This window comes from Panthera uncia, chromosome D4, assembly GCF_023721935.1.
Source record: "Panthera uncia isolate 11264 chromosome D4, Puncia_PCG_1.0, whole genome shotgun sequence".
Taxonomy (NCBI): Eukaryota; Metazoa; Chordata; class Mammalia; order Carnivora; family Felidae; genus Panthera; species Panthera uncia.
This window is the reverse complement of record NC_064807.1, coordinates 18,327,557-18,340,312: the sequence shown is the minus strand read 5'-3', so window position 1 is coordinate 18,340,312 and position 12,756 is coordinate 18,327,557. Positions and strand designations below refer to the sequence as shown.

General features: G+C 36.7%; 1 protein-coding gene across 9 annotated transcripts in view; it reads right to left on the bottom strand.

Annotated features, from left to right (window-relative positions):
* The window catches only part of VPS13A (vacuolar protein sorting 13 homolog A), a 257,663-nt gene that overhangs the window by 53,340 nt on the left and 191,567 nt on the right, over positions 1–12,756 (bottom strand). For all 9 annotated transcript variants that reach the window (XR_007458693.1, XM_049633783.1, XM_049633762.1 and 6 more), the window contains 3 exons: positions 11,709–11,837; positions 11,165–11,298; positions 5,479–5,608 (listed from right to left, as the gene is read on the bottom strand). Coding sequence is in view for 8 of the 9 variants with exons in the window: in XM_049633783.1 (XP_049489740.1) it covers positions 5,479–5,608; positions 11,165–11,298; positions 11,709–11,837 (393 nt within the window). In the remaining variant the exon portion in view is untranslated. The remainder of the gene's footprint in view (positions 1–5,478; positions 5,609–11,164; positions 11,299–11,708; positions 11,838–12,756) is intronic.

Genomic DNA, 12,756 nt, shown 5'->3' with positions numbered 1-12,756 from the left:
TAACTTACTGCCTTAGAAATTGATGAGCAGGTGGTCTTGGCCCAACCCTCTTGCTAAGAACAAGGGCTTTTTGCCAGACAAAATATAAAAAGGAAAACATGTCTGAAAAGACATAAAAGCTACCAAGGGAGTGAGAATTAAGATCTGCAAGAGAAGGAAAGGTAATAAAAATGAATTTTATATTTGGACTTGCTTTCTCAAAAAGTCAACTGCCATTTCTATAAGTAGAAGCAGACACTGAGAAGTTAAAATGAGAAAAATACTGTGAAGCCTCATAGAAATGCAGAGACTAAAACTGGAGTACAGACACACCAAAAAAAAGAAAAAAAAAGAAAAAAAAGGGGGTCAACAGCTTACGCTTTTAGTTGAGTCCCCCAGGGGCTATATTCTAGGCAGCAGGGTAAACTCAAAGTAGACCAGTCCTTTCAAGGACTGAAGACTAGATGCAAATCACTTCAACCCCCACTTAGAGTATGGTAATCTCCTCCCAGACTAGCCGCCTGACAAAGGCAAAACCATAGCTTCTCAAGAAAAAGCTAACACTGTACAGAGCCTTAAATTGTCTACGTCCAGCACACAGACAAAATTAAACATGCATAAAGAATAGATAGGAGTGAAAACTAAGAAAAAAGGAGAAAATTTAAAAGCATCCACAAGAGATCAACCAGACAGGCTTTCAAGTAGTTATGATTAACATAATCAAGGAATTATGTAACAAGATAGAGAATTTTGAAACAAAAAACTTCCACAGCAAAAATCCTAGAACTGATCATTTCAATGAATAAAATTAATTCAATGGATGACTTCAAGAGTCTAGACATTGCAAGAGAAGTACAAAAATAGGTTGGAAAAAATATCCATACTGAAGGTCAGAGACAAAAGGATGAAGCAATATAGAACGTAACATGAAAATCACAAGGGAGATGGTAAAAAGGTCTAACATTTACATAATACTGGAGTCCTTAGGTGAAGAAAAAACAGAAAGGCCAACCTTGAAATCTGACATCCAGCAAAAATATCCCATCAAAAAAAAAGGGGGGGAGGGCCAAAATAAAGACATTTCCAGACAAATGAAACTGAAAGAGAATTTGTCAGCTGTTGACCTGCATCAGAAAAATACTCAAAGAAGAAAAATGAACACAAATGGCAACATGGAGATATCGGTTGGAATGAAAAATCAAAAAAAGGAAAACATGAGTTAATTTAAATGGATTGTTAATAAATAAACTTTAAAAACAAGGAGTAGGGGAGAAGCCTGGGTGGCTCAGTTGGTTAAACATCCAACTCCTTAACTCAGCTCAGGTCATGATCTCATGGTTTGTGCATTGATGGCACAAAGCCTGCTTAGGATTTTCTATCTCCTCTCTGCCCCACTCCTGCTCATGCTCTCTCCCTTGATCTCTCTCAAAATAAACTTAAATAAATAAATAACTGGACGGGGCACCTGGGTGGCTCAGTCAGTGGAGTGTCCAACTTTGGCTCAAGTCATGATGTTGTGGTTCAGGAGTTCAAGTCCCACATTGGGCTCACCGCTGTCAGCCTGTCAGCACAGAGCCTGCTTTAGATCTTCTGTCCCTCTCTCCCCCCCACCCCTGCTTGCACTCTCCCCAAAATAAGTAAATATTTAATAAATAAATGGACCATTAATTGCAAAAAGCAATTAATAATACGTCTTATAGGATTTAACATATATTTAGAAATAAAACATGTAAGAGTAATCCGTAAGACGATAGGAGGTAAATGGAGTAAGAGGTTTTTGTGGTGTCTCTTTAAAGTGAGTGAGTTAGAGAGAGACAGAGAGAGACAGAGAGAGAGAATGTGTGCACATAAGTGAGGAGGGGAGGGGCAGAGAGAGAGGAAGAGACAGAATTCCAAGCAGGCTCCATGCTCAGTGCAGAGGTTGATGCGGGGCTCAGTCTCAGGAACTGTGAGATCATGACCTGAGATCAAGAGTCTGACGCTTAACCAAGTGAGCCACCCAAGCGCCCTTGAAGTAAGAGTTTTAAAGTCCTCATGTTATTGGGAAACTGGTGCGAGTATTATTTTACAGCAGGTTTTAGAAAGTCAAGAATGCATGTTGTGAGATCATAGGAAGCTATAGGTTTCTTTTAGTATGATGAAAACTACATGTTCCTTGCAGAACACCTGTAAGCTATGCTCATGGTCTGTTACAAGAGATACCCGCTATTGTGGAGTAGCATTTATAAGTCAAAAGTGGCTCATAACATACCCAAGTGAGCCTTGTTCCATCACAACAAAATGGTCATTTGAGCCAACCAAAGAGAATGCTTCCTAAACTGATGTGGAAAATGTCTGATGTTCCCAGCTGGCACACTGGGTCTCCTGGCCTGAATCCTTCTGAGTAGGTGGGCAGTTGCAAACTGTGGCCTATGATAGTTTTGTTAAGTTTAAATGTTTAAACCTAACAAAGACAGAACGGTAGGCATTGCAATATTATATACTAATGATGCATGACTAAATACTAATGATCAATCTACCAGGAAAATATAACAATTCTAAATCTGTATCAACCTAATCACATAGTTTCAAAATATAACAGCCATATTTAACAAAACAAGAAGATAAATGTATATATCTATGGAAGATTTTGAATACAACTCCACAGTAATGTACAAGCAAACACACACACACACACACAAACTAATGAGCTAGAAGATTTAGAAATTAATAGACTTGAACAAAATGACATATACAAAACATTGTAACCAACCACAGAATACATATTCTTTTCAAATATACATGAAATATTCACAAAAACTGACTACATGCTAGTCTTCAAAATCTATCTCAATAAATTTCAGAGGACTGAATCAGAGTGTGTTCTCAAATCACAGTGGAATTTAGAAATCAACAGACATTATTAGCAAGTTTCCATATTTTTAAAAATAAAGCAATGACCTAAGTAACCATGAAACCAAAATATAAAATATATTTTTGAAGCAAAATATTAAATATATATAAATGAAATTTAGGAAATTTTGAACAAAAGGACAGGAAATATAAAATACGTAAAAATTTGTGAAATAAAACTAATGCTGTTTTTGGAGGCAAATCTGGGATTTTAAGTGACTTCCTATAAGAAGTGAAGAAAATCTGGGGTGGGGGGGGTGGTGTGGATGGGTGGCTCAGTCAATTCAATGTCCCACTTCGATTTCAGATCAGGTCATGATCCCAATGTTGTGGGATCCAGATTTGTTTGGGGATCCATGCTCAGTGTGCTTAAGATTCTCTCCTTCTCTTTCTCTCTCTCCTTCTGCACCTCTCCCCAGCTCACGCTCTCTCTTAAAAAACAAAAAAAGCCAGGAAAATCTGAAAAACAATGATCTAGTGGTCTGCTATGAACTCAACGGTGTCCCCTCCCGCCCCCAAATTCATGATATTGAAGTCCTAACCTCCAAAGTGACTCTATTGGATACAGGACCTTTTGGAGGTAAAGTTAAATTACATCATAAAGGAGATGTTAGGGTTCTGATCCAACAGGATTAGTATCCCTATAAGAGACACCAGAGAGCTCACTCATTCTCTCCTCCACTATGTTGGGACACAGTGAGAAGGTCGTCATCTGCAAGCCAAGAAGAGTCCTCACCAGCTTCACCAGAACCTCACCACATTGGCAGTGTGATCTCGGGCCTCAAGCCTCCTGAACTGTGGGAAATACATGCCTGTTGTTTAAGTCCCCCAGTCTAAGGTACCTTGTTAAGGCAGCACGAGCAGACTAATGGCTATCTATCCCAAGAATTTAAAAGAAATTTATCAAATTAAAACCAAAGAAAGATGAAAGAATATAGATCAGAGAAGAAATTGGTGAAAATGAACACAAATGTGCAACAGAGATCATCAAAAGAGCAAAACAATGGTTTTCTGATTAAAAAAAACATAACTAAGAATAAAACTGATAAATCCTAAGTAAAACTTATTGAGGAAAAAGGAATTAAAGCACAAATAATCTATACCAAGAATTAACAAGAGAATCACTGTAAATATTAAAAAGATAAAAAATGGATATAAAAATATTGTAATCAATATTATCAGAAAATCATATGAAATAAAACACATTCTTAGAAAACCTCTAACTAAAATGACAGAAGCAGAAGTAGAAAACTGGATTGTCCTATATACAGTAAGAAAAGAGAATTCATAATTTAAAACCTTCCTACAAAAACAACTTCAGGCAGAGATGGCTTGGCTTCACTGGTGAATTCTAGCCAACATTCAAGGAAGAAAGCATACACATCTTACACACATTCATTGCGAAACATGCGCTTCCAAACATGTTTTAGATGTCTGCAAACTTTAACATCAAAATCTAGTACAGACAGTACTCTCTTGTGAATACAGGCAGAAGTAAAACATTAAAACATTAGCAAGCCAATTCCAGAAACGCAAGGTTAGTCTAATATTTAAAAAAATAACCACATAATTCATCCCCCCACCAAATATGATTAAGTCCAGTTATCTCTTTAAAGAAAAAAATTAAAAGTGTAACAACTGATAAAAATTCAATACTCATGGGGCACCTGGGTGGCTCAGTTGGTTGAGCATCCAACTCTTGATCTCGGCTCAGGTCATGATTCAACAGTTCATGAGTTCGAGCCCTGCATTGGGCTCTGCACTTTTGGTGTGGAGACAGCTTGGGATTCTGTCTCTCCTTCTCTCTGCCCCTCCCCCATTTGTCAGTGTGTGTGTGTGTGTGTGTGTGTGTGTGTGTGGTCTCTCTCAAAATAAATGGATAACCTTTAAAAAAAATTTCAATATTCATTCCTTCATACAAACACTCACATATTTTTATAAACTAAGAATAGAAGGCAACTGCCTTAATTTGATACAGACTATTAAGCAAAACCAAGCCTATAATAAACGATTAATGATTCAGTTTTCCCTCTAAGATGAGAGTGAGATAACCTCTGGCCCATCGATAAAAAATAATAATCAGTGCTAAGAAAAAAGACATTGGAGTAGGGGTCAAATTAAGATGAATTTTGAAAGAGTAATAAAATTTTAATAAAAATTTCTGAAAGTCATTCAAAATGTTACTGGGAAATGTTTACACATCACGTTACCATTATAAAAAAAACACTCAAAAACAAATTCTTCCATGGATCCCTCCCTAAATGACGCTCACAGAAGCCACACTGACCTAAAACCTCATTACAGATAATGTATCTGGTCATGAGGCGAATGCTGAAAGCACCGACCCAACCCCAGTTTACCTTTTATAACATACCAGCAGCGAATAATGATGTAGACAAAATAGGACCCCTTCCGATCTTCAACATTTTTCATTCAAGTTTGAATGCTGCTTTTAAAATCTTTCGCAGTTTGTTTAGAAGTACAGACACAAAACAGTCCTTAAAACTAGCAAGGCTGACAGAGAATACCTTTAAAAAAATTAAAAACAAACAAAAAAACAAAAAAGAAGGCTGCTGAGAACACCATAATGCTCAACCCAATACGTACATCCTTTTGTGTTACTTCACCGTGGCTTTTTCCACATCTCCACTTCAGCTTTCTAGAGCCCACTGGATCAGCCCATGTATAAAATACTGCTTTTCCAGGAGGGAGGGAATCTTCTATTTCACTGAGAGAACTGCCAAAAATAGTAAAAATATGGATTAAGTGCAAATATATGAATATATAAAGAACCCAAAATAATTCTGACTCCAGTGAGATTTGTAATAGTTCTGATTAACAGTAGATTGAAATTTTTTCCTTCTACAATGAAAAACAAGTTTTCTAAGAAAATAATGAGAATATTCCAGGAAAAGATTTGTCTTACTTAGAAAATAAAGATTTTCACGTTTTTGAACCTTCTTTGTGAACTTTTGTTTTAACAAAATGAACTGTCGGAGAAAATTATTCCAACTATTATCTATACTAAATCTGAGAGAATTTAATTGGTAACTCTTCCCTAAGTACTGGTCATATTCTGGCAAAAACAAGACAGCTGAATTATTTTTTAAAAAATCTTATGACATGGCATGTAAATCTAAGAAATTCAATCAGCTCACAAAATGATTCCCAGAAAGAAAAAAGAAAAAAAACTGGAAAAGTTACGAACCAAAGAAATAACAGAATAGTACTTTTCTGAGCTGAAGAAGCAGCTGATTCTGCAGGTTACATGACTGGGGATTGTACAAAATTAATTAAAACAGAGTATCATCCCAGACAACTTTGTAAAATGTTGAATTTTTAAGAAAATAGAGGGAAACCTGCCCATAAACATGGAGGAAAATCACAGTTACTCAGAAAGGAATAAAAATAAGACTGGTCTCACATTTTTCTCTAATGGTAAATGCCAGAAAACAATGAAGCAGTGTCTATACAATTTTGAGACAAGAGATTAGGACTTAAAATTTCATGTCAAACTGTCATTAATTTTCAAGAATAAGGCATTCTCGAACAAGTAATAGCATAACATTATTATCCACAAACCTTTTCTGAAAAACTAACTCTAAGACTTTTTCCAACCAAGCCAGGGATGGCTCAAAATAAAATCTGGGAATTGAGATGTAGGAGCACCTGACCGGCTCATTTGGAAAAGCGTCTGTCTGGCTCTTCATCTCAGGGTCATGAGTTTGAGCCCCACATTGGATACATATACTTAAATAAATAAAACTTAAAAAAAAGACTTGGGATGTAAAAATATTAAGCAACTAGTCAAATAAACTTGTCAAATGCCCCCAAAAAGCCCTGAGTAAACACATTTTTAAAAAACTAATCATTTCATATTAATTTCAGTCAAAAATTCTAAATTATATGCAGAAGAAACTGGGAATTTGGAAAAAGCTGAAAATACAAAAGTATTCCATATTTTTTTTTTAATTTTTTTTTCAACGTTTTTTATTTATTTTTGGGACAGAGAGAGACAGAGCATGAACGGGGGAGGGGCAGAGAGAGAGGGAGACACAGAATCGGAAACAGGCTCCAGGCTCCGAGCCATCAGCCCAGAGCCTGACGCGGGGCTCGAACTCACAGACCGCGAGATCGTGACCTGGCTGAAGTCGGACGCTTAACCGACTGCGCCACCCAGGCGCCCCAAGTATTCCATATTTTGATGGGTAAATTAGAAGATATTGTTTCACTCTCAAAATTTAAAATGCACTGAAATCTTCAAGAGAAAAACAAAACAAAACATGTATTTTCCAAATCATCACGAGAAGAAAATAATCCATATAACAAAAAAATAGCAAGGAATCTTAATTTAGTTATTAGAAGGACTAGGGGAGCCTGGGTGGCTTAGTCGGTTAACCGGCCGATTTCGGCTCAGGTCATGATCTTCGTGGTCCGTGGGTTCGAGCCCCACGTCGGGCTCTGTGCTGACATATCAGAGCCTGGAGCTTGCTTCAGATTCTGTGTCTCCCTCTCTCTCTGACCCTCCCCCGTTCATGCTCTATCTCTGTCTCATGGGTTAAAGATCTTTATTAAAAAATTATACAATTAGACAATAACCAAAATTCTCAGTAAAAGTATTTAGTTATAGTGCATCTAAATGATGGAATATCGTGCAGTAAAAATGGTGTTTTAAAGCAAACTATATGTGAGCATATGCTCACAATGCTAATAAAAACAAGAGATTCAGAAATACACAGATAATAAATACACAGATACACAGTAAAATAGTGTGTAAAGAAATGTATCAAAATGTTGACAGTGTTGGGATTTCAGGATCATGGTTTTCTCACAATTTTTCTATGGAATTAAAAAAATTGACAGTTATAATTTTTATATGCAGGAAACAACCATAGTAGTAACAACAAACAGCAAAGCCAAGAGAGGAAAAGCAGAGGAGACAACAGGCTTATAGTTTTTGTTTATTCCATGAAAAAAAAAAAAAAATCAAATGTAAATGTAAACAGGATAAACTTAGTTTAAAATATTTAGAAATGCTTTTAATTCATACAAATTTTAATCTGTTTAACTCACTGAAGAATATTCTTTACAAAAAACGTCATCTCAAATTTACCTTAGATAGGAAACTGTAATTCAAAGAAAATAAAGTAACCACAGTCCTCAGAATGTTAACTACACATGCACAGGCACACAGTTTTAAACTCACAAGACAACGCAATGTGACAAATGCTTTAATCTACATATGTAAAGGTACAATTGAAAACTGGGTGCAGAGAAGCACTTGGGTGCCTCAGTTGGTTAAGCATCCGACTTTGGCCCAGGTCATGATCTCCTGGTTTGTGGGTTGGAGCCCCGCAGGGGACTCTGTGCTGACAGCTCAGAGCCTGGAAACTAGATGTCAGATTCTGTGTCTCCCTCTCTCTCTGCCCCTCCCTGGCTTGTGAACTGTCTCTCTCTCAAAAAACAAATAAACATTAAAAAAAATTTAAAAAAACAAACAAACAAAAAACTGGGTGTATAGATTAAGGTAGTGAGGGAAGAGATCACCGGCAGTGAGAGTTTTTCTGGCAGAAAGGAGTACCAAAAAGGTGAAAACCTATGGAAGGGACCCAGGGGATTCAAGAAACAAAGACTTCAACTGGTCCTAAATACAGGGAAAGAGAAATGTTTAGAAAGGTAGCCTCGAAACAAATTTTACTGTAAAAGATATGGTAAGTCACTAAAAAACTTTAAACAAGAGAGACAGGATTATATTTAGTATTTTTGGAAACCTACCTCTGGTGGCAAATGAGGGTTTAGTAGGGACAAGGCTACAGAGATGCAGATAAAAAAAAAATCTACTTGAATAAGAAATGTGGGGAGGCTGAGCTAGGATAATTAAGGGAAAGATTAGACAAGAGGAGATCTTTAAAAAATAGCTTAACTATGTGATTTATTAATTATGTGATACTATTAATTATGAGACTATTAGAACTATTAGTTATTTGATAATTAGGAGGAGGTGGCAGCCTGAAGCTCAAGAGAAGTCTATGTTGGAGTAAAGATTTGGGGATCACTGGCACACAGGACTCTGGATTCAATATTAAACCAAAGTCTGAGGTTCTTGATTTAATAACTACTTCAAATAATTCTAAGTTTAAATCCAGTGTTCATTACTGCAGATTATTAATTTTATAAATTTCCATGAAGACTGCAATTAATTTAGCTATCAGAATTTCAATATAGGATCACTTACTTTTATAATTACAACAGTGCAGTAGATAAGATTTCTAAACACTTTATACCTGAACTGGATAGAGATAATTGCAAGGGCAAAGCCACAGGACAAGCCTGAGAAGTCTCTATTCAGCTTCAGCCAGACTCAACCAGTTGTCAGAGAATTAAACTGTGATGCCCTACGCCGTTCACAGCATATAAGGAATTACTAACTTTGCTCCTGTGTATGGGTCTAGAATGTTACCAGACATACACCATTCTTTAATGGATAAAGGAGATACTCAAGTCATTCTCTGTAGATTTTAATTCTATTAACACTGTATGGGCAAGGCTACTTGAGGGTACACGGATTGAAGGGCAAATGAGAAATCGTTTCTATTTCTTTTTGTCAGCTTTGATCAAATATTTTTTTTAATAATGTGGATAATCATAAAAAAACAGGCTTCCTCTCTCTCAACTTATTCCACAAATGAGAGAACTGATAGGGCAGGAGGAGTTCTAGATATTTGCCAGTCCAGTCTTGGGCTCTAGACTCAATGCTTATCTGATTTAATCAGTGGTTAGAAGCATACATTTAAGCAATGGAAGGAAAGCATAAGTGAACTCCGATATGGGCCCACTGAGAAGTGACAGGTGAAAACAAAAAAGCAGACAAAATGAATTTGAGAGCCTGGGACCAGTAAGAGAAACAAACAGCAAACTGAAACAAATGATACTAAGAGTAGTCTTGGAAAACCAAGATTTAAATCTAGTCTTTAAGAAGCTTAGAAATGTACCAGTCCCTTCCCACACCCGTCAGCAAGAAGAAGGTATCTACTCTTTGCAAAAATCAGACATTTCAATATTCACATTATGTTCATTAAAAATAAGAAAAATGTGAAAAACCAAGTTCTTGTAATAAACCCTGACATTTCTTTGCCAGATTCTACAATGACCAAATTTGCCATACTTGCTTCAGTTCTTTCATTTTTCTTTTTTTGAAGCATTTGAAAGTAATCTATGCCACTAATTATCAGAGAAATGCAAATCAAAGCCGCAGTGAGCTGTCACCTCATACCTATTAGAATGGCTATTATCAAAAAGACAAGAAAAGAAATTAAGTGCTGCTGATGATGTGGAGAAAAGAACACTACTGACTGTACTGCTGGTGGGCATGTAAATTGGTGCAGCCGCTGTGGAAAGTAGTATGAAGGTTCCTGAAAAAATTGAAAATATAACTATATAATAAGATCTAGCTATTCCACTTCTGGGTATTTATCCAAAGGAAATAAAAACACTAATTCAAGAAGATACAGGCATCCCCATGTCACCACAACATTATTTACAATAGCCAAGACATGAAAACAATGTATGTGTCCATCGATGGATAGAGAAACTATGGTGTATAAACACAAAAGATTATTATTCATCCGCAAAGAAGGAGGAAATCTTGCCATTTGTGACAACCTCGAGGGCATGATGTCAGGTGAAATAAGTCAGAAAAAGACAAATACTGTATTCATTTACGTAAGGGATCTAAAAAGCCAAAAACACAACCATTAAACAACAGAAAAATATAAACGTGTAGATAAAAAGAAAAGAGGGGTGGCTGTTAGGGTGGGGATAGGGTGTGGATAAAGTAGGTGAAGGTGGTCAAAAGATGCCAGCTTCCCAGTGGTAAAACAGGTCATGGGGATGGACTGCACAGCCTGGAGACTATAGTTAATAATACTGCACTGTACATTTGAAGGTTGAGAAGAGAGTAAATCTTATCAGGAGAAGAAATCAGAAGAAGTAAATCTCATCAGAAGAAAAAGAATTTGTAACTCCATGTGGTGATGGGTGTCAGCTAGACTCATTTGTACATAGACAAATACTGTATCGTGATGTTGTGTTCCTGAAACTAGTACCATGTATAGGTCAATTACACCACAATTTTAAAAAAGTAAATTATAGACATTATGTCAGTTTTACCCCTTTATATGCCAGTATACCTTTTTTTAAAAATGAGAACACTGTTTTACATAGCTGTAATGGCATTATCAGTGCTATGTTGTTAAGAAATCATCATAAAGTCACTGTGTGATAATCTTCTTACCTTTGGTTGTACTGAACAATGTCACTCTTGGTGTGATTTATTAACAGGAATGTAGCTGCTCCATCATGATAATCTGAAAATCGAATAACTGTAGAATGTTCGGCCAAATTAACCTCTGCTATAACACCTCCAAGCTAGCAAAAGAAAAAAGAAAATATTCCCTTATGTGACCATTTTCCAAAGAATATTAACCGAAAACGTTTAATAAGACTGTTCATAACTTAATACACTTTTGATGATTAAGAAAGCAGTTCAGGATTCTCTACTGCATGTGTGGGAAACCAGGAACCATCAGTACATCAGTATGTACAGATGGGTCAAATTCCAGACATGGTACGTTATAGCATTCTGGGCACTCTAACTTCCGGCTTAACAATTAAATTGTTTTATGTCTCCGTTTCCTTTTAGTACGTTCTCCTTTTACAAAAAAGCAATGTTTGTTCATTTTGGTGAAAGGGAAAAAAAAATCAGACAAATAAAATTACTAGTAAGTATATAATAGCTTCTCTAATCACACACACATGTGCACACACACACCACCCACCTCGTCATCCAGACGCAATAAAATACAATTTTCTTGCTTGTTAAAATGTATCTTTTTGGGAGGGCCTTGATTTCTTTCAACTTGAACAAGCAGCGCATTAGAAGCATCCTCAGGCCAAAAGGGAATACACTGAAACATATATTACAAACATTTATTTTTCTTAAAAAGATTTCATAATAAAGATTTCATCATTTTAATAAACCCATCAGAATAAACTTAAATCTCTTTCCACAACGCTCTGGCTGTTGGGTTGCTCGGCTAAACAGCCATCAACTGCCAACTTAGAGATGGGTCACCACCTCTGGGCACTGTGGATACAAGCAGTGAAGGGTGCTAAGTTGAAGAGGTATGGTAAGTGGAGGGTTGGCAAAGGGGCTTCAATGTGGTCCAGAGATCCGGAGGAGGGTTGAAAAGTCAGCATGTAAGCTGACCTGAGAAGCAAGTGATTGGTTTAAAACAAAGGGTACATTCAGTTCCTAAAAGTCATAATCAGGTTGTGCACACCATTCGGTAATTAAGCAGTAGCCAAAGTACACACAAAGGTTGAATCAGGTCATGTATGAATCCAAAGTCCTGGAAGTCAAATAAGAGTACAAAAGTCAAAGGATTATCTGAGGTTTACGTTAGGAAATAGGCTCAAAATCTTAAGGAACAACAGGGGCATCAGCGATCTGGAATCCAAACTAAAAACAAACAAGAGGCAAAGTACCGTGAGAGAAGACCAGACAACATGAGCAGAAACAAAAGAGCTGGAGGACAGACAAGGAGAACCAGCATTGTCTAAACTGTTCTGTAAACCCTGTCCTTCTGTGATAAGCCCTAACCAGACTGATGGCTTCACACATTTCAATGAGACTGTTCATGTGTCACACTCATCATCATGACATGACTTGCAGCAAAGCAGGAGAACCGGGATGTTAAAGCCGAGTGCATTAGCTTGTTAAGTCCATTTTATTCAACCCTAAGAGGTAATTAATGGAACTAGACATGAGACAGGATCAAGGCTGTAAGAGGCTTAGAATGTTACCACCCAGGGCTTTTGCAACCT